General features: G+C 47.3%; 2 protein-coding genes across 2 annotated transcripts in view; both read right to left on the reverse strand.

Moving 5' to 3' along the window:
• LOC115468279 (E3 ubiquitin-protein ligase TRIM39-like) overlaps nt 1-27566 on the reverse strand; it is a 1086936-nt gene that overhangs the window by 221199 nt on the left and 838171 nt on the right. The window lies entirely within an intron of this gene.
• Nucleotides 15115-16062, reverse strand: LOC115468302 (olfactory receptor 52K1-like). Its single transcript, XM_030199936.1, has one exon. It carries the CDS (start codon nt 16060-16062, stop codon nt 15115-15117), a length of 948 nt encoding a protein of 315 aa, XP_030055796.1.

The following is a 27566-nucleotide window of genomic DNA, read 5'->3' on the forward strand; positions in this document are numbered from 1 at the left end:
TCCACAAATTCGTCAACCTTTCTGTGAAGAAGTATTTTCTCAGGTTACTCCTCGGTTTATCCTCTTTCACCTTCATCCAATGCCCCCTCATTCCAGAGCTTCCTTTCAGTTGAGGTACTTAAACATCTCTATTATATCTCCTCTCCCGCCTTTCTTCAAAAGTGTATATAATGAGATTTTTAAGCCTGTCCCCATATGTTTATGACAAAGACTACTGACCCTTTTAGTAGCTGCCCTCTAGACCGACTCCATCCTGTTGATATCTTTTTGAAGGTGGGGTCTCCAGAAATGTACACAATATTCTAAACGAGGTCTCACCAGAGTCTTACACAGGGGCATCATCCCCTCCTTTTTCCTACTGGCCTTTCCTCTCGCTATGCACCCAAGCATCCTTCTAGTTTTAACTGTTGCCTTTTCTAGCTGTTTGGCCATCTTACGATCATCACATACGATCACACCCAAGTCTCGTTCTTCTTTCATGCACAAAATTTCTTTGCCTCCTAAACTGTATTGTTTTTGTAGCCTAAATGCATGACTCTGTATTTTTTAGCATTAAATCTTAGCTGCCAAATTTTGGACCATTCTTCAAGCTTTGTTAGCTCCTTCCTCAAGTTATTCACACCAACAGGGGAGGTCTACCCTATTGCAGATTTTGGTATCATCTGCAAAGAGGAAATCCTTTCCAGACAGCCCTTCAGCAATATCACTTACAAATATGTTAAAAAGAACCGGCCCATGAACCAAACCTTGTGGCACACCACTAGTAACATCCTTTTCCTCAGAATCAGCTCCATTTACCACCACCCTCTGCTGCCTTCCACTCAACCATTTCCTAACCCAGTCAGTCACTTTAGGACCCATACCTAGGGCACTAAGTTTATTTGTTAGTCATCTAAGTGGAGCCGTGTCAAAGACTTTGTTAAAATGTAAGTACACCACATTTAGCACTCTCCCTCGATCCAAATCTCTCCCTCTGATCCAGTCAAAGAAATTATCCAGATTTGTCTGACTAGACCTGCCTCTAGTGAAACCATGTTGCTTCGGGTCCTGTAATCCATTGGATTCCAGAAACTTCACTTATCTCCCAAATGCTTAAAAGATACGCCAAATCTCACTGCAAACTAGATATATGCCCAAATAACCTTATGAAATCGGCCCCCCAACACTTCATCAGAGATCTAACGAAACACGTGAACTTTATGCTACAAAATGGACTCTTCCCAAAGGAGAAAGTAAACATTCTACTCACCCCCATACCCAAAGACGCAAAGAAAAATGTGAGCGAATTAATCAACTATAGACCAGTTGCAGCCATTCCCTTAATAACCAAAATAACAGAAGGAATGGTAACTAAACAACTCACAGACTATCTAAACAAATTCTCAATACTACACGACTCCCAGTCAGGATTTCGTTCTAATCACAGTACCGAAACAGTATTAGTTACGCTCATGACGAAATTCAAACAAACGATTGCAACCGGCAAAAACATACTACTTCTACAATTCGACATGTCAAGCGCCTTTGGTATGGTTGACCATGGAATCCTACTACACATCCTTGAATACTTCGGCATCTATTTCCCACTTTCTTGGTGTCACATACATTATTATTTTTGACAATATGTTCTGAAATACTTCTCACATAGGCTGTGACAAGTAGTAATAGGCGGGGAGAGGGGGCTGAGGGTCTGCATATGCATTGCACTGGCACAGATGCTGTGTGAGCTGAGGTGGCCATGGGGACAGAGGGGGGCATTTTGGCCTTTCTGTGGCGCATGTGCACAGTTGCTGGGAGGTAGGGGCAGTGGCGTAGCCAAGGGTGGGCCCAGGCCCACCCAGTAGCAGCACACCTATGATGTGGCTGGCAGGAATCCCTAAGCCTCACCAGCCAAAAACTCCCAACAACTGTCCCTCCTGCATACCTTGTAAATAGCAGATCTTCGCCTGCAGCGAGCAGCGATTGATACATACTATTCGCACCAGCCCCACAGCCGTCCCTCTGATGTATTCCCACCTATGCGGAAACAGGAAGTTGCATCAGAGGGAAGGCTGTGGGGCCAACATGAGCAGTGTGTATTAGTTGCTGCATGCGAGAGAGGAAGGATGTTTGAGAGACCAAATGGCATGCAGGCGAGAGAGGGAGAGACCAAATCACTTGTGGGACAGGGCAAAGTTATTCTGCCCACCCATCCTGGTCCCAGGCCCACCCAAAATTGGGTGTCTGGCTACGCCCCTGGGTAGGGATGAGCAGTGGGGTAAAGCAGGTGTCCCTTGGGGCATCTCCATGTACTTTAGTGAGCTGCTGCCATTGTTCCCATCACTATGTAACAGGGGTGATATGATACAGACGTTCAAATATTTGAAAGGTATTAATCCACAAACGAACCTTTTCCAGCAATAGGAAGGCGGTAGAACGAGAGGGCATGAAATGAGATTGAAGGGGGGCAGACTTAAGAAAAATGTCAGGAAGTATTTTTTCACGGAGAGGGTGGTGGATGCTTGGAATGCCCTCCTGCGGGAGGTGGTGGAGAGGAAAACGGTAACGGAATTCAAACATGCATGGGATAAACATAAAGGAATCCAGAAGGAAGGGATCCTCAGGAGCTTAGCCTTGAATGGGTGGCAGAGACGGTTGGGAGGCGGGGCTAGTGCTGGGCAGACTTATACGGTCTGTGCCAGAGCCGGTGGTGGGAGGCGGGACTGGTGGTTGGGAGGCGGGGATAGTGCTGGGCAGACTTATACGGTCTGTGCCAGAGCCGGTGGTGGGAGGCGGGGCTGGTGGTTGGGAGGCGGGGATAGTGCTGGGCAGACTTATATGGTCTGTGCCCTGAAAAAGACAGGTACAAATCAAGGAAAGGTATACACAAAAAACTAGCACATATGAGTTTATCTTGTTGGGCAGACTGGATGGACCGTGCAGGTCTTTTTCTGCCGTCATCTACTATGTTACTATGTATGTAGGTGTGAGACAGGATAGTGGGGGGAGGGGGGGGAGGGATCCAGATATGTGCAGCCCCTCGTTTTAGCTTTGCATGGTTAGTGGAGGGGGGGTCCCATAAATTACTTGTCATTAGATATTCTGTACATTCTGATTTCAGCAATTTCTTTTCTTTCTTATGAAAAAGCAATAACATCTTTTGCACGTGGAGGGAATGTTCTGCCGTTGCTACGATGTCTTGGGACGCAGGTATTTTCAATTGGTGGAAATATGTAGGGCTAATACGGATGACCTCACCTTCAGTAGAGGAGAGGCAGGTAGGGAACGTAAATGATCATTATAAGGTGTATTTAAATAATTTAACGCCTGGAAGACAATGATTTTCCCTCTGTCTACAGACACAAGTTCAAAAGCCCAAAATACACTGATAAGTAAAAGACGCAAGGCTCAGGTATTATAAGAGATGAAAAGCTTGTTTATCAGCAGCAGGAAAAATGATGTGAAAGTAAGATAAAATGCACAAATGCTAGAATACCCAAACTGATGATTTTGTACCTATCAAAGTAAGTGAAAGAGAATGCACACTAGTATGCCGCGGGAGGTGGTGGAGAGGAGACGGTTGGGTGGCAGAGACGGTTGGGAGGCGGGGCTAGTGCTGGGTAGACTTATACGGTCTGTGCCAGAGCCGGTGGTGGGAGTCGGGGCTGGTGGTTGGGAGGAGGGGATAGTGCTGGGCAGACTTATATGGTCTGTGCCCTGAAAAAGACAGGTACAAATCAAGGTAAGGTATACACATGAGTTCATCTTGTTGGGCAGACTGGATGGACCTTGCAGGTCTTTTTCTGCCGTCATCTACTATGTTACTATGTTCTGAAAGGATTAAGATCATCAAACTTCCCCAGCACAGATGACAGCTACAACCTGCATCATGGTCCTTTCTTACTCGGACACTGGAGTTGAAGGGATGACAAAGACTGGCAGGGACCTGATGCAGGGGAAGTGGAACACATGCAGAAGCCAAGCAGGAGTAGGCCAGGCTGTGTTTTAACGAGTTTAGGACAGCAGCTCCGATCTGGTTGCTATCTGTTCCTCAGGCAGTAGATATTCAGACAACTGCTCCAGACAACATTCAGATAACTTCATATCATTGCAGAGGCTTTTAAAACTGTTTCCTGGGTGAAAATGGCCTTCAACATTTAGCACAACAATGTCGTTTGACTCAGGTGTTACGATTAGGAGAACAAAAACACTGTCCCATGTGCGGCATAAGGAGGGTCGCTTCGATTGCAAGTACCGCAACATGCAGATGTTGCCCACCTATTGCATCAGCAGGTTGGTGGGGGGGAATTGCAGCAGACCTTGGCAAAGTCTTTCTGTGTCGTCCTTGTCTAAATTCAACTCTGAAGTAGAGACCTGCATGGGAATAAGTAAGTACATAAGTATTCCCGTGGGGATGGAAACATTTCCTGCGGGATTCTCGTAGAAGTGTAAGCTGCACCTGCGCCAGCCTCTCATCTACCGAGCACCAAGTTCTTTGAGTGCTGTCTCCTCCTCTTCCTCCTTGCTTTAACAGCACAAATGCGGAAAATCTTTCATTAAGGAGGTGGTAGAGACACAAATGATGACGGAATTCAAAAAGGCATAGGATGAACACAGAGGATCTCTACTTAGAAAATGGAAGATATAAAAAAACTAACCTTAAATGGCTGCATGTGTGTGGATGTGTCGAGTGACACTTAGATGTTGACTCTGGCTGTGATGAACTAGGGCTGATACCGGGAGACCTGTACGGTCTGTGTCTCATATATGGCAATCTGGTTTAGGATGGGCTGGAAAGGGATTAGACAGCAAATTTAGTGGTTGGAGCATGAGGACAGTGCTGGACAGACTTTTACGATCTGTGTCCCGCAAATGAGAAGACGAATTGACTGGAGTAGACTTTGACGACAACTCCAGCAGTTGGAACATAAGGATAGGGCCGGATAGACTTCTATGGTCTATGTTCCAGAAACACAAAAGAAAGACCATAATCAAGTATATAATATCACACTCGTTGATTTAATCATGAATTGATAATGAGTGACTATTGGGCAGACTGGATGGATCGTTCAGGTCTTTATTTGCTGTCACTTCTATGTTACAATTAATCCTCTTTGCCCCCGGGCTGATGCGCATACCTCAGCTCTGACACAGGCACGAGCATCAGATGTCACCTGGCCTACTGGCACGTGCATGAGGCAACCTCTCAGCACACAATGCCAGTGAATCAGAGACAAATCTTACATGTGCGCACCAGAGTGTTCCAAGTTCCAACTTCCGTTCCTTCCTTGCCTCCAGTGCTGTGGCTCAAATCCAGAGACAGACTTAGAGAGCCGACTGGAATTTGCTTTTATGTTCCATTAAATTCTTGCGGGGATGGGTAAGATTCCAGCAGGGACGGGCATGGATGGATAAGATTTCTGTCCCCGTGAAACTCTCTAGTCTGAAGCCTATAAGGCACTAGGCCTCTGCAGGAACATTAGCCATAGTCAGGGCCGCCGAGAGACTGGGTTGGGCCCGGGGCAAGGCTGCCCCTGGGGCCCCGCCCCTGTCACCCTCGCTGCCCCGCCCCCCGAAGTCGCCGCTGCTGCTTCCCCTCCACCCCCCGAGGTCGCCACTGCTCCCCCCTCCACCGCAAGGTTGCCACCGCTCCCCCTCCCCCCGAGGTCGCGCAGCCACTGATCCCCCTCCACCCCCAGAGGTCGCTGCCGCTCCCCCCTCCATTGAAATCGCAGTTTCACCTCCGTGAAAGCAGCGCTTCAGGCAGTAGAATGCTTCCCTTTGGGTCTCCTTCCCTCCTTGTGTCCCACCCTTGCGGAAGCTACGTCAGATGAGGGCGGGACACAAGGAGGGAAGGAGGCCTGAAGGGAGGCGTTCTGCTGCCTGCAGCGCTGCTTTCACAGAGGTGAGATTGCGATTTCAAAGCAGGGGGCAGACGGTCAACGACGGAGGGCGGGTGGGACTGTGGCGCCGCGTCCATGGAATTTTGTCCCCCCTGCCCCCCCTTTTTGAGGTCATGTCCGGGCAACCGGGCGGGTTTTGCCAATCTGCTCGTTTGTCCGGATTTCTGGACGGCTCGCCCACCAGCCTGCCCATTTGTCCAGAAATCCGGACAAATGGGCAGATTGCTAGCCTCCCCTCCCCTTTACTTACTAGTGCCTTGGTGGTCTAGTGACCTCTTTGGGGCAGGAAAGAGCCCCCTCTTTCCTGCCCGGAGAGCTGCCCTGCATGCATCCTTCCTGTTGGTGATCTCGGCGCCTATTCAAAATGGCCGCCGAGAGTTGACGTGACCTTGCAAGACTTCAACTCTCGGTGGCCATTTTGAATCGGCGCCGAGATCCCAACAGGAAGGATGCATGCAGGGCAGCGCTCTGGGCTGGAAAGAGGGGGCTCTAGACCACCAAGGCAGTAGTAAGGTAAGGGGAGGGGGGTGATGGGGTATGTGACAGAGGGGAGGGGAAAATGTCTCAGGGGCGGAGCGAGGGTGTGAAAGGGGGCTGGGTGGGGTGTGTGGTGGGGGGGGGCATGTGTCCTCCTTTTTGGGGGACAAAATATGGTAACCCTAATGCAGCATAAAGGTTCATGTAAACATATGATGGAAAACAGTCTCCACACAATGAGTGTTTAACAGTGGAACGCAATGTATGAACAGCAACAACAACAGAGTAGTATAGTGCGACATTAACTCCCGTAAATGAACAACTGCCAATGGTAATCTGCACAGATTGAAGTGGTCACTACCTATTGGACAATTTTTAAGACTCCGTCGTGGATATCCAGACCAGTACATCCGTCAAGCATTTAAACGGGCTTGGTATGCTCAGCGATCTCTTTTATTAGCAGATAAACCCAAGGAATGCACGAATAAGATGGTTTGTGTCTTAGGATTTTCAACCAAGGCCCCTCGTGCGGCACAAATGTTATATAGACATTGGCAGATTTTTAACCTTTCATCCAATTTTTTTCTGAGCAACCATGCATAGCCTACACTCGAGGGCTTAACCTCAGGGATTATTTAGTACATACATCTATGGTTCAAGATGACCACAATATTGAGGAAGATGGTCTGCACCAGCCATGTGGGGACTGTCAGTTTTGTAGCCAGACAATTATTATGCAGCAATGGACTCATTATCAAACTCAGCAGGTGGGCCTGGGTGGGCCAGGGCCCACCCGCTTAGGGCTCAGGCCCACCCAACAGTAGCTCATGTTTAGCGGTAGCTGGTGGAGATCCCAAGCTCTGTCAGCTGAAGACTTTCCCCTGATAGTAGCAAAATTCCACAATACTGGCACCTGCGCATGCTCCGTTTTCAACGCATGCCTGCTGCAGACTGCCAAGGTGGAAAGAAGCTTTTTCCTGCCAGCTGAGATATTTTTTTGGTGGGGGGGGGGGGGGGGGGGGGGGGGAGAACATTTGGTGCCCACCAACTTCTTATCTAGGCCCACCCAAAATCTGTTGTCTGGCTACGCCCCTGCTCAGCAGACGTTTAAACTTAAATATAGGACTACGTGTACATCATCGTTTGTCGTGTATATCATTGTATGCCCTTGTCATTTGTATTATGTGGGACGCACGATAAGACAGATGAAAATTCGTTTAACAGAACACAAAAGCAGATTAGCTACAAAAAGTGTTACGGCACCTACAGTCTTGCACTGTGAGCAATTTCATCATAAGTTCTCTGAATTACAGTGGTTCATTGTGGATCATGTTCCCCAGTCATTTAAAGGTGAAAATCGTGCAGCAGCATTAGCCCGTCGTGAACCATGGTGGATTTTTACTTTAAGAACTGTTAATCCAGGAGGTCTCAATGAGAATATGGAGTGGAACACTATCATAGTAACAGTAACATAGTAGATGACGGCAGAAAAAGACCTGCACGGTCCATCCAGTCTGCCCAACAAGACAACTCATGTGTGCTACTTTTTGTGTATACCCTACTTTGATTTGTACCTGTGCTCTTCAGGGCACAGACCGTATAAGTCTGCCCAGCACTATCCCTGTCTCCCACCACCGGCTCTGGCACAGACTGTATAAGTCTGCCCCGCACTATCCCCGCCTCCCAACCTCCAGCCCCATCTCCCACTACCGGCTCTGCTATCCAATCTCGGTTAAGCTCCTCAGGATCCATTCCTTCTGAATAGGATTCCTTTATGTTTATCCCACGCATGTTTGAATTCCGTTACCGTTTTCATCTCCACCACCAATCATTACATATACATATTTACTAGTTCTGTTTGACAACTATGCTGAGTTCTTTGTTCATGTTCATATGTATCACATAAAGTTTGTTGTTGTAGTGACGTCACCATGAAGATATTCTTGGCGCCTATATATAAGCTACTTCCAATCATCGCATATGGTCTCGCGGTGTTCAAGAGGATCTAAAGGAAGAGAGATCGTGGCCTTAACCCTTGTCCCTGATGAAAGCGTGTGAAACCCGCGGAGTCGGGCGGTTTCAGGGGAAGGCGCCCGGTATAAGAGGCTTGGAGAGGTTAAGCCTCCCCCCCTGCTGCAGCAGAATGGATCAGCTGTGGAATCCAGCTGCTCTGAGGGGATTAAATTGTTGATTTACCTCCATCCTCACAGCAGGAGCTGCAGTGAAAGCCCTCTAGCAGTTGTAGAAATTGGTTTATGGTTTGTTTACCTTACTGCTGGGAAAGCAGGGGGGGGGGGTTGGCTGGAGGTGTCCTGGGTTGACCTGCACTGAGGACAGATAGCAGTAGAACGGATACTGGGCCAGCATGACCAGAAAAAGTCACCAGACAACAAAGGTAGAAAAGATCATTTTATTTTCATTATAGTGTTTGGAATATGTCCACTTTGAGAATTAGGTGTTCAACATTAAAAGTTTATATTTATTTACTTATTTATGGCATTTTATCCCACATTAAACATGAATTAGGATGTTTTGTGGCTCTATATGAGACTTGTGATGATATGATCCCTTGTTTCATATTGTTGACAGTCTGCATTTTCCGTATGGGTGGTATATTGGTGTATTAGGTTCTGCCCAGTGTAATATTTATGGTACAGTAAGGTTCTGAGTGTGTTTTTGCACAAAGTTGTGCATAGTGTTTTGCAGTTGAGCGAGTGTGGTTAGTATATGCTTTGAGCAACCACTTTTTTCTTTGACATATGATACATAGCTAATATCGAAATTTAATAAAAGGTATTAATTGTGACTTTTATTTTTATTTATTTTTTTTTCTATGTGTTATCAGACAATTATGGATTTAAGCTCCACCCCTGGCCCCACCCCTAACCCCGCCCCCTTTAGCCTCCCCAAACAGTTGGGCCACCGACCGCCTATGAAGGTGTCTGTTGGACACTTTCAGTTTGTTTCTACTTTCAGCGAGGCAACTTTACCAGCGAGGCGACTTCACGTTAAGTACACAGTGTTCACGATGTTTATTACTGCAAAGTGGTTATGTAAAAAAAATACCCTCCCACAAACGTTGAGAGTAACCCAATGAAAGAAGTGCTATACCACTGATTAGCGGCTTTATTGTCTGCATTTGAAAAAGTGGGTTATATCTGAGGGTACTCAAAACTATATTATATGTTATATGTTGAGTTCTGCAAGTCGTGACAGTGAGTGACAATCCAGCTTATAATCGAAACTTTTTGCCGGTGATTTTCCGACACAAATCGGGAGATCGCCGGCGATTTAGCAAAAGCGGCGAAAAGCGTATAATCGAAAGCGTGCTTTTTAACAGCATCGCCGCTTTCCCTTCGCATCACCGGCGAAAGTTCAAGGGGGCGTGTTGCCGGTGAAGCGAAGGCGGGACATGGGCGGGCATGGGCGTGGCTACCAGATGGCCTGGCTTTCGAGGATAATGGAAAAATAAAACCCAGCGATAATCAGCATTTCGCCGGGTTTACTTGGTCTTTTTATTTTCGCCACCAAGCCTCAAAAGGTTGCCCCAACTCACCAGATGACCACCGGAGGGAATAGAGAATGACCTCCCTGTACTCCCCCAGTGGTCACCAAACCCCTCCCACAAAAAAAAAAAAGAAACACCTTTTTTGCCAGCCTGTATGCCAGCCTCAAATGTCATACCCAGCACCCTGACAGCAGTATGCAGGTCCCTAGAACAGTGTTTGGTGGGTACAGTGCACTTCAGACAGGCGGACCCAGGCCCAACCCCCCCCCCCCCCCTGTTACACTTGTGGTGGTAAATGTGAGCCGTCCAAACCCCCCCCCCAAACCCACTGTACCCACATGTAGGTGCCCCCCTTCATCCCTAAGGGCTATGGTAGTGGTGTGTAGTTGTGGGGAGTGGGTTTTGGGGGGATTTGGGGAGCTCAGCACACAAGGTAAGGGAGCTATGTACCTGAGATCAGTTTGTGAAGTCCACTGCAGTGCCCCCTAGGGTGCCCGGTTGGTGTCCTGGCATTTGAGGGGGACCAGTGCACTACAAATGCTGGCTCCTCCCACGGCCAAATGCCTTGGATTTCGCCAGGTTTGAGATCGCCAGCAGTTTTTTCCATTATCGCGGAAAAACACAACCAGCGATCTCAAACCCGGCGAAATCCAAGGCATTGCGCCGGGCCAAACCGTATTATTGAAAAAAAAGATGGCCGGCCATCTTTTTTGAAAATACGGTTCCGGCCAGCTGTTGCACCGCCGGCAGAATAGATCGCCGGCGATCTATTTCGCCGGCGACGTTCGATTATTCCCCTCAATCAGTACATATTTTAGGTGGCTGAAGTCCTGGTTATTTGAGGCAAGGATATTGCTTATTTCGTACTCTGTTAATGATAAATCAAGCATGATGCAGGTTCATTGTGTATCGTATTGTGACAGTGAGTGATGAAGGCAAAACCCGGTCACTGTGTGGAAAAGCCTGCGTCTTTATTAAACAGAAACCCCAGTTAGTAACAAGATTCCATGCTACCAATCCCAGGGCAAGCAGTGGCTTCCTCCATGTCCATCTGAATAACAGACTATGGACTTTTCCTCCAGGAACTTGGTCAAACTTTTTAAAAACTCAGATACGCCAACCGCTGTTACTACATCCTCCAACAGCGAGTTCCACAGCTTAACTATTCTTCGAGTGAAAAAATATTTCCTCCTATTTATCTTTAAAATATTTCCATGTAATTACATTGAGTGTCCCCCTGGTGTTTGTACATTTTGAAAGAGTAAAAATTGATTCACTTTTACCCGTTCGACACCACTCAGGATTTTATAGACCTCAATCATATCTCTTCCCCTCCCCCCAGCCATCTCTTTTCCAAGCTGAAGTGTCCTGACCTCTTTTTAGCCTTTCTTCATATTATTATTTATTGCATTTGTATCCCACATTTTCCCACCTATTTGCGGGCTCAGTGTGGCTTACAATACATTGTATTAATGGAAGTACAATTTGTTACAACTCGATTGTGGTTACATTGTTATGCATTGAGTTTAAGACAGAGTCTATGTATCATTAAGAGAATAGTACAATGGAACAAAACAATGGAACAAAGGAAGAACAACGGATACTGATAGGACTATAGAACAATAGAGCGAAAAACATTCGGGTATAGCATTTTACCTGTAGATTAAGGTTTAAGTATGTTAAAATGAGAGTACAGATGAGAATGTGTTGATGTATTACTAACAGTGTGCGTAGAGTTCATGTGTTTTGATCCTTTTGATAGATATTTTCGAAGAGATGAGTCTTCAATAGTTTGCAGAAGTCGGTCAGCTCGTTGGTCGTCTTCAGGTTACGTGGAAGATTGTTCCAAAATTGCCTGCTCATATAAGAAGTGGTTGATGCGTGCATCACTTTGTATTTTATGCCTTTGCAATTTGGGAAGTGGAGGTTCAGGAAAGTTCGGGATGATCTTTTAGCGTTTCTGGGTGGTAGGTCTATTAAGTCAGACATGTAGGCTGGGGCTTCACCATGAATAATTTTGTGGACTAGTGTGCATACTTTAAAAGTGATGCGTTCCTTGAGTGGGAGCCAGCGTAGCTTCTCTCGTAAGGGTTTTGCGCTTTCGCATCCTCTTTATCATTTTGGTCGCTCTTCTTTGAACCTTTTCTAATTCCACAAGCTGCTTTGAAGTTGACAGAGATAATTTGCAATCCTTTACTCTGCTGTCCCATTAAACACTCCCTCTCTATCCGGATTCTCTAAAGATCCTGTTTCAGTAGCATCCTCCGAGGATACTCCACACCAAACCACACGCTCCTGGGCGACTGTCAGCTTTCCCCCCCCCCCCCCCTCCCACTTTAGTTTAAAAGCTGCTCTATCTCCATTTTGAATGTTAGCACCAGCAGCCTGGTTCCATCCCGGTTAAGGTGGAGTGCATCCGTTCGGAACAGGCTCCCCCTTTCCCAGAATGTTACCCAGTTCCTAATAAATCAAAATGCCTCATCCGTGCACCATCGTCTCAATCATGTATTGAGACTTCGGAACTTTGCCTGCCTCTTGGGTGCTGCGCGTGGAACGGGGAGCATTGCTGAAAAATGTTGGTAGTAGGCAAGCTGGATGCTTGGGGGTGGGGTGGGGTGGGGAGATGTCTTGGATACTGTCCCCATTATTCAAGCCCAGTATAAAAGCTGCAGAGCTGGTGCAAATGTGCAGCATTGAAGAGAAGTAGTAAAGCGTCTGAAAAATACGTTTCGGCCAAAAAAACCTCAGCTATCTACCTCTTAATTCGGTCTCTCCCTTTCTCTTTATGTGGTCCTACTGAGTATAGCTGTGTAAATGGACTTGTAGCAAAATGCTTACGACCATCCAATTTTCTCCTTAACTTTTCACAGGAAATATCTTTTGCTCTACGAAAAAGAGTCCTCACTAAGAGACCCTTTCACTAAGCTGCGGTTAAAGGGGGCCTGTGCTAGGATCAGCGCGTGTTCATGACGTGTCTGAGACCCCCTAGGGTTACCACATGTCCGGATTTACCCGGACATGTCCTCTTTTTGAGGGCATGTCGGGCAACTGGACGAGTTTTGCCAATCTGCCCGTTTGTCCGGATTTCTGGACAAACGGGCAGGCTGGTGAGCAGGCCGTCCTATAGGATGGCCCATCCGCCAGCCTGCCCATTTGTCCAGAAATCTGGACAAATGGGCAGATTGCTAGCCTCCCCTCCCCTTACTTACTAGTGCCCTGGTGGTCTAGTGACCTCTTCCGGCTTCGGGACAGGAAAGAGCCCCCTCTTTCCTGCCCGGAGCGCTGCCCTGCATGCATCCTTTCTGTTGCTGATCCTCGGAGCCGATTCAAAATGGCCACGGAGAGTTGAAGTGACCTCGCGAGACTTCAACTCTTGGCGGCCATTTTGACTCGGCGCCGAGGATCAGCAACAGGAAGGATGCATGCAGGGCAGCGCTCCGGGCAGGAAAGAGGGGGCTCTTTCTTGCCCCGAAGAGGCCACTAGACCACCAGGGCAGTAATAAGGTAAGGGGAGGGGGGTGACAGGAAGGGGGGGCTACAGGGTATGTGACAGGGGGAGACCACCAGGGCAGTAATAAGGTAAGGGGAGGGGGGTGACAGGAAGGGGGGGCTACAGGGTATGTGACAGGGGGGAGGGGAAATGTGACAGGGGGCGGGGCGAGGGTGTGACAGGGCGTGGGGTGGGTGTGAAAGGGGGCAGGGCAGGGTGTGTGGTGGGGCGGGGCATGTTTCCTCCTTTTTGGGGTACAAAATATGGTAACCCTAAGACCCCCTTTTACTGCAGCTGATAAAAGGCTGTCCATTTTTGGGAAAGAAAGCCAACAAGGCAGACCTTGTAAGAAACACAGTCTTTATTAATAGATTACAAGCTCCCAGAATTTCAACATAAAATGCCCGTCTTCTCTCTCTGAACCCTCCTGCCCCCTACCTACCTTTGAGCCATTGTCAGCAGCAATTCCTGTAAGCACCTGCACCAGCCCTGCAGGCTTTCCTCTACCATGTCCCGCCCTCGATGACATCATGCCCTTTTTCTTCACTGGCGGGGATGCGGTCCGCAAGGCTGGAACAGGTTGCTTATAGGAATCACTGCTGGCAACAGCTTGGAAGTAGACCGAGGAGGGAGACAGGAGCAAGGATGCTGGGCGGGGGGAAGGGGGGCTAGGGGAGAGGAGAAGATGCTGGACGGAAGGGGAGCAAGATGGTGATAGCAGGAGCAGAGGGAAAGTTTTTAAAAAACTGTATGGATGTATTGGGGTGGGGTGAGAAGGACCCACCCAGGTTAACTCGGGGCCCACCCAAAATGGCAGGTCTGACTACGCTCCTGGATGGAATGTATACGCTGTCACAATTACATTCTAGAAAAGAGCAATTAGGCAAGGTTCATTTGAAGATAGAACTACAGGTTGAATCCTCAGACTATCAGTATGTAAGGACAGTGGCGTAGGAAGGGGGGGGCGGTGGGGCGGTCCGCCCCGGGTGCACACGCTGGAGGGGGGGTGTCGGCTCGCTGATTCCCTGCTCTTTCTGCCCCGGAACAGGTTACTTCCTGTTCCAGGGCAGAGAAAGCAGGGAAGCAGCAGAGCCAACGCAGCTCCCAGTGACGTGCACTGGGGGGCGGATCGGCCCTCCCGCCTGCCCCCCGCTGAAAGGTAGGGTGCGTTTCGGGGGGGAGTGCGCCGTGCCCTGCACCCGGGGGGGGGTGCGCAGCGGCGACCCGCCCCGGGTGTCAGGCACCCTCGCTACGGCACTGTGTAAGGATGATGTGCAAAGGAGCTCAAATGCATAAAATTCTATGGGCCTGACATTCAGACCGCGGGAGGCAGCCCGCATAAGCCTCGCGATCGACCCTGATCCCGGATATTCAATTCCGGGTCATTTCCGGTGACCAGCATTGACTATCCGGGGTTTTTTTTTGGCCTGCTCAAACTTAACTGGCTAAGTGAATATTCAGCATTGGCTAGTTAAGTTTATAGTGCCCATAAGATAGGACTGTGATTTAGACGGTCTGATTTGGCCTCTAAACGTAGCCAGTCAGTGCTGAATTCTGCCGGTTTTCACGCAATATAGTCGGCTATCTTTTTGGCGCTGACCATGAATATTCAGCATGAGGTAACCAGTTATCTCACGCTGAATATTAGCGGCTAGGCGTCAAAATGTTATTTAACCAGTCAGCGGCCGTTTTGCCTATCGGCCAGTAGCAATGTAAAATGACCTTTATTCTCTTACAGTTTCAACCACTAACAAGGTTTATATTTTCTTTGCATGACATAAGAATCTGCGCAGCCTTTCACGGATCTGTTTGGTCTTGACGCTGTAAACCACAGGGTTTACCAGAGGGGGAATGAGGAGATAGAGGTTTGCTAGAATGATGTGAACATGGGGTGGCACATTTCTACCAATCCGGTGGGTCAGGAAAGAAAAAAGAGCAGGTACATAGGTGAACAGGATGGTAGCTGTGTGAGCTGCACAGGTCCCTAATGCTTTTAAACGGGCATTCTTTGAGGACAGGCTGAAGACAGTTCTTAAAATCATAACATAGGACAGAACAATGAAAATGAGATCGAATCCAATTACTAAGACAACGACACTCATGCCGTACATTCTATTGATGGTTGTGTCACCACAGGCCAGTTTTAGCACTGACATATGCTCGCAGTAGGTGTGAGGAATCACACATTTGCAATAGGACAGCCAGGTAATAAGAACTGGACAGGGGATTACCAACACTATGGCACGAAGGGCAGCCGCCAAGCCAATCTTTGCGATGATGTCATTGGTCAAAATGGAGGCGTATCTCAGCGGACTGCAGATTGCAACGTAACGATCAAAGGACATTGCCAACAAGATGGCCGATTCAGAAATAGAAAATGTGTGGATGAAAAACATTTGGATCAGGCAGTTATCAAAGTCAATCTCTCGGGAGTTGAACCAAAATATGCCAAGCATTTTCGGAGATGCGGCAGAGGACAGAATCAAATCATTGAATGCGAGCATTGCCAGGAAGAAGTACATGGGTTGATGGAGGCTGGCTTCCATTTTTATAATGAACAGGATGGTACAGTTCCCGATAACCGTTACACAGTACATGACACACAAAGGGAGAGCAAACCAGCCATGAAAATCTTCCATCCCAGGAATGCCAATCAGGATGAGAACTGGAGGCCGCAACAGAGTACTATTGGGTTGTGTTCCCATGATGCGCTGATGATGTCATACTGTACATAGAAGTTCAGTGTCTGAAGCGCTGGACCTGTATGCAAAGAAACATAGCATCGAAGTAAAATAAATGATATATAATTTGAACAAAGATACTTCTTTGTCATCTATAGCTACTCTCCAGTCGGCCGATGCTAGAGTGGATTCGCGCCGAGCTAATGCTGGAGATAATCTGCACAGGATGTTCAGAGGGATCTATCGCAGGAAGGAATGTGCGTGCCCAAGATTTAAATGTAGTCAAACACATGCAAATGAGGTCATGTCCTATTCCTTCCCCATGCTCAGAGGACAAAAACCGCCCTTACCGCTAGAAACGTATCACCAGCTGGGAGCTCACGTTGGGGGGGTGTTTGAAGAGAGGATTTCCCATGACTTTCTCCTTGAAACCTGCCGGTTTGGATTGGATTTGGAAGTGGAAGGAAGCCCCTGCAAGTTTCTAAGTGCTGGGAGTGAGAAACACGTGTGCGCGAGTCTGAGCGAAGCTGAAAATGAACGCACACGCCGGAGCCTGTTTTGTTGCTTAGACATAAGCCTTCCAGTGACAAAAATTTGAAAGGCTTATATTTAAAGGTGCAGTGGAATGGTGCCAATGTGTTCTGCACTTCTGGGTTTGCCTGGGCATGCGCACGAGCCACTGCAAAATGAAATCAATGACCTTTTTCTTTTGCTTCTTTTCGGAAACAATAAACACCGGACAAATCTCTCTTGTCGTCCCCCTTCTCCTCCACTGCTAACTCCAGGCTTAGTCCCTTTTCCCTCGCGGCACCTTATGCCTGGAATGGACTTCCTGAGCTTGTACGCCTAGCTCCATCTCTACCTGTTTCAAATCTATGCTGAGGAGTGTGGTAGCCATGTTAGTCCACTCTTAAGGTTATCAATAGAAATCAAACAAAATAAAACATGGAAAAGAAAATAAGATGATACCTTTTTTATTGGACATAACTTAATACATTTCTTGATTAGCTTTCGAAGGTTGCCCTTCTTCGTCAGATCGGAAATAAGCAAATGTGCTAGCTGACAATGTATATAAGTGAAAACATTCAAGCATTACTATGACAGTCTGACAGGGTGGGAGGATGGGGGTGGGTTGGAGGTATGCATGGGGACATCAAAGCATATCATTGATATTCTAACAGGATGGGTGTGGATAGGTGAGGGGTGGGGTGATCAACAGAGACATACAGCTTTATGGTTTACTAGTAAAAAAAGGCCCGTTTCTGACACAAATGAAACGGGCGCTAGCAAGGTTTTCCTTGGAGTGTGTATGTTTGGGTGAGTGTATGTGAGAGTGAGTGTTTGAGAGTCAGAGTGAAAGTGTGAGTGTGTGAGAGAGAGAGTGACTCTGGGTGTGAGTGTGTTTGTGAGAGAGTGTGTGTGAGAATGAGAGTGTGTGCAAGTGTGTATGTGAGACACAGTGTGAGAGTGTGTGTGTGTGGGCAAGAGACAGAGTGTGTGTGAGACACAGATTCTCTGTGAGAGTGAGTGTATGACACCAAGCGAGTGTGTGAGTGACTGTGTGGCACATAGAGAGTGAATGTGATACTGTGTGAGACAGAGTGTGTGAGAGTGAGAGTCAGAAAGACATTGTATATGAGAGAGACAGTGTGAGCCGTGCCCTCCCAATCCATGGCCATCTGTCCCCTGCCCCCTCCATTCATCCTTTTCCAGCAATTCCCCTCTGTCCCTGAGCCCTGCCCTCCCAATCCATGGCCATCCATGTTTGTCTGTCACCTGCCCCCTCCATTCATCCCTATCCAGTATTTCCCCTCTCTGCCTGAGGCCTGCCCTGCAACCCATATCCATTCATGCCCATCTGTCCCCGCCATTCATCCCTATGCAGCAATTCCCCTCTCCCTGAGTCCTGCCATTCCAATCCATGCCCATCCATGCTCCTCTGTCACCTGGCCCCTCCATTTTTCCCTATCCAGCATTTCCCCTCTCTGCCTGAGGCCTGCTCTGCAATCCATATCCATCCATGCCCATCTGTCCCCTCCATTCATCCCTATCCAGCAATTCCCCTCTCCCTGAGTCCTGCCCTTCCAATCCATGCCCATCCATGCTCATCTGTCACCTGGCCCCTCCATTTTTCCCTATCCAGCATTTTCCCTCTCTGCCTGAGGCCTGCTCTGCAATCCATATCCATCCATGCCCATCTGTCCCCTCCATTCATCCCTATCCAGCAATTCCCCTCTCCCTGAGTCCTGCCCTTCCAATCCATGCCCATCCATGCTCCTCTGTCACCTGGCCCCTCCATTTTTCCCTATCCAGCATTTCCCCTCTCTGCCTGAGGCCTGCTCTGCAATCCATATCCATCCATGCCCATCTGTCCCCTCCATTCATCCCTATCCAGCAATTCCCCTCTCCCTGAGTCCTGCCCTTCCAAGCTCATCTGTCACCTGGCCCCTCCATTTTTCCCTATCCAGCATTTCCCCTCTCTGCCTGAGGCCTGCTCTGCAATCCATATCCATCCATGCCCATCTGTCCCCTCCATTCATCCCTATCCAGCAATTCCCCTCTCCCTGAGTCCTGCCCTCCCAATCCATGCCCATCCATGCTCCTCTGTCCCCTGCCGCCTCCATTCATCCTTTTCCAGCAAGTCCCCTCTCGCCCTTCCATGACCCCCCCCCCTCGCATCCATGCTACTCTCTCTCCCATGTCCCAGCCTGGCCCGCCCTCTTCTCCCCCCCCCGTTCGCATCCATGCCCCCCCCGTTCGCATCCATGCCCCCCCCCTTCGCATCCATGCCTCGCATCCATGCCCCCCCCCCCCTTCGCATCCATACATCCCTTTTTTTTTATTTTTTATTCTTTTTAACTTTACCTCCGTGGCGGTTCGTGCAGCGAAGCGTCAGGGAAGGAGGCGGCGCTCCCGACGTCTAGCTTTCCCTTCGCTGTGTTCCGCCTTGTTTTGAAGGCGGAACACAGCGAAGGGAAGGCTAGAGGTCGGGAGCGCCGCCTCCTTCCCTGACGCTTCGCTTCCGTATTTGTTTGTTTAGGCGCGAGGGCGGGGCAGAGACGGCTGGATGGCTTCACACCACGAACGCCACGAACTCCACGAACCCCACGAACCAGGGACTGACGTCAGATGGCTTCAGAACGTTGTCCTCATTAGAACGTTCACGGTGCGTTTTATTATATTAGATAATGGGCTAGGAACCCCAGATCCTTGTTAAGTCCTTTCTGTTGGGTGTTAAAATATTCAATCATTCTGACTTCAAAGGTCTTACGTTCTTGTATGGTTTTAAAGTTACCTTTCAGGATTCTCACTGTGAAGTCACTGGTACAGTGTTCTGGTCCTGTAAAATGTTGACCAACAGGCGTGGGAACCCTGCTGGCACCAGTATTGTTCATATGATGTCTATGTAAATTGAATCTTGTCTTAAGCATCTGGCCTGTTTCTCCAATATAGCATCCTTCGTTACATTTTTTACACTGAATGATATATACCACATTGGAAGATGAGCAAGTGAAAGATCCCTTTATGTTGAATATCTTTCCTTTGTGGATGACTTTGGGGTCCTGTGAAATATTTTGGCATAGTTTGCAACTGGATAAATTACAGGGAAGTGTGCCCTTCTGTTCCTTTTCAGTCTGTGATGGAAGTTTACTTCTGATTAGCTTGTGTTTTAAGTTGGGTGGCTGTCGGAAGGCCAGTAACATAGTAACATAGTAGATGACGGCAGAAAAAGACCTGCATGGTCCATCCAGTCTGCCCAACAAGATAAACTCATATATGTATACCTCACCTTGATTTGTACCTGCCTTTTTCAGGGCACAGACCGTACAAGTCTGCCCAGCAGTATTTCCTGCCTCCCATCACCGGCTCTGGCACAGACCGTATAAGTCTGCCCTCCACTATCCTCGCCTCCCAACCACCAACCTCTCTTCCCTAATTCATCCTCCTGGAGTAGAGGTTGTAGATCTCTTATGATTTTCCTCAGTTTTTCCAGCTCTGGATTGTATGTCACTACAAGGGGGATCCTGTCTGTGGCTTTTTTCTCCTTGTACTGTAGCAGATTCTCCCTGGGTGTTTTGAAAACCCACTTTTTCACTGCTGCTTTTTAGCTCCTACTCAATTGCCTCCCCCCTTGTTCCTTCTCACCCAGTATTTCCCTCACCCTTAATTGTCTTGTCTGTGTGTATTTTTAGATTGTAAGCTCTATAGAGCAGGGACTGTCTCTCTATGTCGGGTGTTCAGCGCTGCGTGCGTCTGGTAGCGCTATACAAATGTTAATAATAATAATAACACTGTTTGCAATTTTTCAGCAGAAGCACAAGGAGAATTACCTTCAGGTACCATGGTGCATATTCCAAAAATGGAACAACGCCTAATGTGAAGCAAATGAAATAAAGAAAGCAGCCATGCATACCCCTAAAAGCGGAGACCAGGAAAACTGTGCAGAATGGATCAGCCCTTTATCCTTCACCACATATTGTGCTACTGTGTATTTTCCACGTGTTGTGCAGAAATATTTTCATTTAGCCCATGTAGCAAAGATTTTATTGAACTGGCAAGTTTTGCAGATGAAAAATTGAATAGACCATAAGCTTTTTAAATAATGGAGCCGCACTAGTGATTTGATACTGACCGAGTGACTAAAATCAAGCAAAAATGTAATACTTATGTCGACTATCAGGCTTCCTGTAACCAGGAACAGGGAAGCCAGTCATGAATCTTAACTCTAGCTGCAAATAATGCCAGGGTTTTTCAAGCTGGAAAAAGCTTAGGTTAAACACATCTGTTTGTTGAACTCTGGAACAAAGACACCCAAACAATGTCACACAATCAAGGAACATACCTGTGCTCTCGCGGCATGAAGGATTTTGCAGACCCTTGATTTGCTAGGATGTCTCGGGTAAACATGCTCAGTCCGTAGTCTTGTTTTCCCAAAATAGAGCACAATTTCTTAGCAGATAACGAACTAAGTTCCGTCTATTGTATTTGTATTTAATCTTCTTGGCCTGCAGAATCAGCTCTTTCTTAAGTTTTAAAGATGCTTTAGAGTGTGGTAGAAACCCAAAACAGCTTCCCTGTAAGATCAGCTTTGTGTCAGTACTTATAATATATCTTCCCCAAATCCCTACAGTTTCAAAGTCAACAGGGAGTCTGTCCTCTGCTTTTGCTTACAGGCTTAAGATTGCATTGTCTTCCCCGTGATCCATGAGGATGTGTCTTCCCTACAGTATGCAGGCTCTGTATGGACAGGCAGCATGGATCCTCTCTATGGGTTTCAGGGCTTACCAGGGTTACATACCTATTACTATCAGCTGTTCAAGATTTGAGATGTGGTTTGTCTATTAGATTGTAAGCTCTTTGAGCAGGGACTGTCTTTCTTCTATGTTTGTACAGCGCTGCGTATGCCTTGTAGCGCTATAGAAATGCTAAATAGTAATAGTAGTAGTAGTAGTTATCTTTATGGAAAATGCTTTCTGTTACGATCAGGCTCATTTTCGAAAGAGAAGGACATCCATCTTTCGACATAAATTGGAAGATGGACTTCCATCTCCCAGAGACGTCCAAATCGGTATAATCGAAATCCGATTTTGGACATCTCCAACTGCAGCCTGTTGTAAGGACGTCCAAATTTCAAGGGGGGCGTGTAGGAGGCGTAGCGAAGGCGAGACTTGGGCGTGCCTAACACTTGGACGTCTTTGACCCATAATCAAAAAAAGCAAGGACGTCCATGACAAACACTTGGACGTTTTCACCTGGACGTGTTTTTCTTATGAATAAGCCACAAAAAGGTGCCTGAAATGACCAGATGACCACCGGAGGGAATCGGGGATGACCTCCCTTACTCCCCCCAGTGTTCACTAACCCCATCTCACCCTCAAAAAACATCTTTAAAAATATTTCGTGCCAGCCTCAGATGTTATACTCAGGTACATGACAGCGCATGAAGGTCCCAGGAGCAGTTTTAGTGGGTACTGCAGTGCACTTCAGACAGGCGGACCCAGGCCCATACCCCCCTACCTGTTACATTTGTGGAGGAAATAGTGAGCTCTCCAAAACCCACTGTACCCACATCTAGGTGCCCCCTTTCACCCGTAAGGGCTATGGTAGTGGTGTACAGTTGTGGGTAGTGGTTTTTTGGGGGGGTTTAGGGGGCTCAGCACACAAGGTAAGGGAGCTATGTTCCTTGGGAGCATTTTATGAAGTCCACTGCAGTGCCCCCTAGGGTGCCTGGTTGGTGTCCTGGCATGTCAGGGGAACCAGTGCAGTACAAAGGCTGACTCCTCCCATGTCCAAATGGCTTGCATTTGGACATTTTTGACATGGACGTCTTTGGTTTTGAAAATCGCCGAAAGTCAAAGACGTCCATGTCTAGGGACGTCCAAATTTAAGGACGTCCTTGGAGTTGGACGTCTTTGATGGTATTTTCGAAATGAAAGATGGACGTCCATCTTTTTTTTTTCAAAAAATACGGTTTTCCCCGCCCCCGGATTTGGAAGTTTTACAAAGACTTCCAAATCCAAACATAGACGTTTCTTTTGAAAATGCCCCTCCATATCATGTAAATAAAGGTTGATATACCGCTCTTCTAATACAAGTCAGGATGGTTTACAAATTAAAATAAAATATAAAGAAAAGAACACCAGGAAAAGCTAAAAAAAAAAAAACCCAAAACCCTATCAGGCACAAGCCCACCCATCGTTATAATTCCATACACACCATATTTCCACAGGCCATCAGATGACTCCACCATGGTCAGCCCAGGGATCCAAAGACCATTTGAAAAAAATATGTTTTTAATTTCACTTTAAACTGTTGTCAGAGAATATGGTAAAGGCGGTTAGCTTAGCGGAGTTTAAAAAAGGTTTGGACGTGGTGAAGGCGGTTAGCTTGGCAGAGTTTAAAAGGGGTTAGACGATTTCCTAAAGGACAAGTCCATAAACCACTACTAAATGGACTTGGGAAAAATCCACAATTCCAGGAATAGCATGTATAGGATGTTTGTACGTTTGGGAAGCTTGCCAGGTGCCCTTGGCCTGGATTGGCCGCTGTCGTGGACAGGATGCTGGGCTCGATGGACCCTTGGTCTTTTCCCAGTGTGGCATTACTTATGTACTTATGGATGGCTTCCTAAAGGAAAAGTCCATAGACCGATATTAAATGGACTTGGGGAGAATCCACTATTTCTGGGATAAGCAGTATAAAATGTTTTGTACATTTTTGGGATCTTGCCGGGTATTTGTGACGTGGATTGGCCACTGTTGGAAACAGGATGCTGGGCTTGATGGACCTTTGGTCTGTCCCAGTATGGCAACACTTATGTACTTGGGATTCTGAATGGAATCTTGCTACTCTCTGGGGTTCTATATGGAATGTTGCTACTCTGGGATTCCAGAATCTTGTTCTTCTTTGAGGTTTCTGCCAGGTACTTGTGACCTGGATTGGCCACTGTTGGAAACAGGATGCTGGGCTTGATGGACCTTTGGTCTGTCTCAGTATGGCAACACTTATGTACTTGGGATTCTGAATGGAATCTTGCTACTCTCTGGGGTTCTACATGGAATGTTGCTACTCTGGAATTCCAGAATCTTGTTCTTCTTTGAGGTTTCTGCCAGGTACTTGTGACGTGGATTGGCCACTGTTGGAAACAGGATGCTGGGCTCGATGGACCTTTGCTCTGTCTCAGTATGGCAACACTTACGTACTTGGGATTCTGAATGGAATCTTGCTACTCTCTGGGGTTCTACATGGAATGTTGCTACTCTGGGATTCCAGAATCTTGTTCTTCTTTGAGGTTTCTGCCAGGTACTTGTGACCTGGATTGGCCACTGTTGGAAACAGGATGCTGGGCTTGATGGACCTTTGGTCTGTCCCAGTATGGCAACACTTATGTACTTGGGATTCTGAATGGAATCTTGCTACTCTCTGGGGTTCTACATGGAATGTTGCTACTCTGGGATTCCAGAATCTTGTTCTTCTTTGAGGTTTCTGCCAGGTACTTGTGACCAGGATTGGCCACTGTTGGAAAAAGGATGCTGGGCTCGATGGACCTTTGGGCTTTCCCAGTATGGCAAGACTTATGTACTTGGGATTCTGAATGGAATCTTGCTTCTCTCTGGGGTTCTACATGGAATGTTACTACTCTGGGATTCCAGAATCTTCTTCTTCTTTGAGGTTTCTGCCAGGTACTTGTGACCTGGATTGGCCACTGTTGGAAACAGGATGCTGGGCTCGACGGACCTTTGGGCTTTCCCAGTATGGCAACACTTATGTACTTGGGATTCTGAATGGAATCTTGCTACTCTCTGGGGTTCTACATGGAATGTTGCTACTCTGGGATTCCAGAATCTTGTTCTTCTTTGAGGTTTCTGCCAGGTACTTGTGACCTGGATTGGCCACTGTTGGAAACAGGATGCTGGGCTTGATGGACCTTTGGTCTGTCCCAGTATGGCAACACTTATGTACTTGGGATTCTGAATGGAATCTTGCTGCTCTCTGGGGTTCTACATGGAATGTTGCTACTCTGGGATTCCAGAATCTTGTTCTTCTTTGAGGTTTCTGCCAGGTACTTGTGACCTGGATTGGCCACTGTTGGAAACAGGATGCTGGGCTTGATGGACCATCAGTCTGTCCCAGTATGGCAACACTTATGTATGTAGGATTCTGAATGGAATCTTGCTACTCTTTGGGGTTCTAAATGGAATGTTGCTACACTAAGAAATTCTGCATGGAATCTTGTTATTCTTTAGAATTCTAGAATCTTGCTAGTCTTTGGGGTTCTACATTGAATGTTGCTACTCTGGGATTCCAGAATCTTGTTCTTCTTTGAGGTTTCTGCCAGGTACTTGTGACCTGGATTGGCCACTGTTGGAAACAGGATGCTGGGCTCGATGGACCTTTGGTCTGTCCCAGTATGGCAACACTTATGTACTTGGGATTCTGAATGGAATCTTGCTACTCTCTGGGGTTCTACATGGAATGTTGCTACTCTGGGATTCCAGAATCTTGTTCTTCTTTGAGGTTTCTGCCAGGTACTTGTGACCTGGATTGGCCACTGTTGGAAACAGGATGCTGGGCTTGATGGACCATCAGTCTGTCCCAGTATGGCAACACTTATGTATGTAGGATTCTGAATGGAATCTTGCTACTCTTTGGGGTTCTAAATGGAATGTTGCTACATTAAGAAATTCTGCATGGAATCTTGTTATTCTTTAGAATTCTAGAATCTTGCTACTCTTTGGGGTTCTACATTGAATGTTGCTACTCTGGGATTCCAGAATCTTGTTCTTCTTTGAGGTTTCTGCCAGGTACTTGTGACCTGGATTGGCCACTGTTGGAAACAGGATGCTGGGCTCGATGGACCTTTGGTCTTTCCCAGAATGGGAATACTTATGTTCTTATGTTTGAATTACATTCCGCCCCCCCCCCCACCACAGTTCCAATGGAAGCTGATTCCATAAAAGTGGCACGCGCCAGAAAAAAAAAGCATTTTCCCTAGTAACAAATGCACCTGTAAAGAATAAGGAAGAACCAGCAGAAAAGTATTAGCAGATCTCAGCGTTCTAACTGGAGCACAGAAACGAACCATAGGTGCTAAATAAGAGGGTATCCCCTTATGCAATATTTAATGTACTGGCGTCAAATCTTTATAAAGTGATCAGTATTTCATAGGCAACCAGTGGAATCGAATATTCAGTGGCGTCACATGATCCCTCCACCCAATACTTCCTAACTCACGTTCTCAACGTCCGCAATCTTTTCCATACATAACGCACCATTCTCAAATATCTAATGCTACCATAGTCCAACTTTGAAATAACTAAGGAATGCAAAAAGACATTCAAAGTAGCATTATCAAAATACGATTTAACTGCGGTTAACATCCATATTCTATAACAGCGTGCGTAAATTTTAGAATGCCCATGAAACGCACGTTTCCCCACCCATAAATATGCCCTTTTGTGCCTGCATGCATTAAAATTGAGGCGCAGTGCGTTACAGAATACTCTTAGGGATCTGTGCGCCTAAATTCTAATTATTAACAATTAGTGCTCATTATTGCTTGCTAAGTGCTGTTAACAATGCTGGTTGGCTTGTTAAGCCAATTAAGTTATGCGCGTTGTTATAGAATACACTTGGATACTGTCACAGAATGCTAGGCGGGCTATATAGAATCCAGGGGTAAATAGGCCAGGTTTTGTTTATAAATGGGACCGCATACATAAGACATAAGCATCGCCACACCGGGACAGACCAAAAGTCCATGTAGCCCAGCACCCTGTCTCCGACAGTGGCCAATCCAGGTCACAATCACCCGACAAGATCCATGGAGCAAAGCATTTTGTACCGCTTGTCCCAGGAATAGTGGATTTTTCCCTACGTCCATTTAATAACATTCTATGGCCTTTTCCTTCAGGAAGCCCTCCAAACCTTTCTTAAACTCTGGTAAGCTAACCGCCTTAACCACATTCTCCAGCAACGAATTCCAGAGTCAAATTACGCGCTGAGTAAAGAAACATTTTCTCTTATTTGTTTTAAATTTACTGCATTCCAGCTTCATCGCACGCCCCCTTGTCCTAGTATTTTTGGAAAGCGTAAACAGACGCTCCATATCTATCTTTTCCATTCCACTCATTATTTTATAGACCTCTATCATATCACCCCTCAGCCGCTTTTTCTCCAAGCTGAAGAGCCCTAGCCACTTTAGCCTTTCCTCATAGGAAAGTTGTACCACCCACTTAATCATCTTTGTCGCCGCCCTTCTCTGCACCTTTTCTAATTCCACTATATCTTTTTGAGGTGCGGTGACCAGAATTGAACACAATACTCTAGGTGCGGTCGCACCATGGACCGATACAGTGGCATTATAACGTCCTCATTTTTGTTTTCCATTCCTTTCCTAATAATACTTAACATTCTATTTGCTTTCTTAGCCGCAGCAGGACACTGAGCAGAAGGTTTCAACGTATCATCAATGATGACTCCCAGCAGTGGCGTAGAAAGGGGGGCGGGAGGGGCAGTCCGCCCTGGGTGCACGTGCTTGGGAGGGTGCCGGCCCCGCTGGTTCCCTGCCCTCTCTGCCCCGGAACAGGTTACTTCCTGTTCCGGGGCAGAGAGAGCAGGGAACCAGCGGGGCCGACGCAGCTCCAAGTGACGTGCACTCGGAGCGGATCGGCCCTCCCGCAGGTAAGAATGCGGTCCGGGGGGGTTGCGCCACAGAGGGGGGTCGCGCCGTGCTGCACCTGGGGGGGGGGGTGCGCAGCTGCGACCCGCCCCGGGTTCCATTAGCCCTCGCTACAGCACTGACTCCCAGGTCCCTTTCTCGTTCCTTAATTAACTCCTTTTGCCTAACTAGGTTTTACAAGATGTTGCAAAATTGGCCCTTACATTTGTAAGTGGGCAATCTTCAAATGAAATAAACAATCTAGCTGATATTCAGCCGGCCAGGGGCAGCGTTTTTTTTGTCTGTTGATGGTGCTCAAACTAGAAATTCAATGCTGGTCCTGTGTGGGCTTCTGGCATTGAAGTTC

The sequence above is a fragment of the Microcaecilia unicolor genome, chromosome 4 (genome assembly GCF_901765095.1).
Source record: "Microcaecilia unicolor chromosome 4, aMicUni1.1, whole genome shotgun sequence".
Classification (NCBI taxonomy): Eukaryota; Metazoa; Chordata; class Amphibia; order Gymnophiona; family Siphonopidae; genus Microcaecilia; species Microcaecilia unicolor.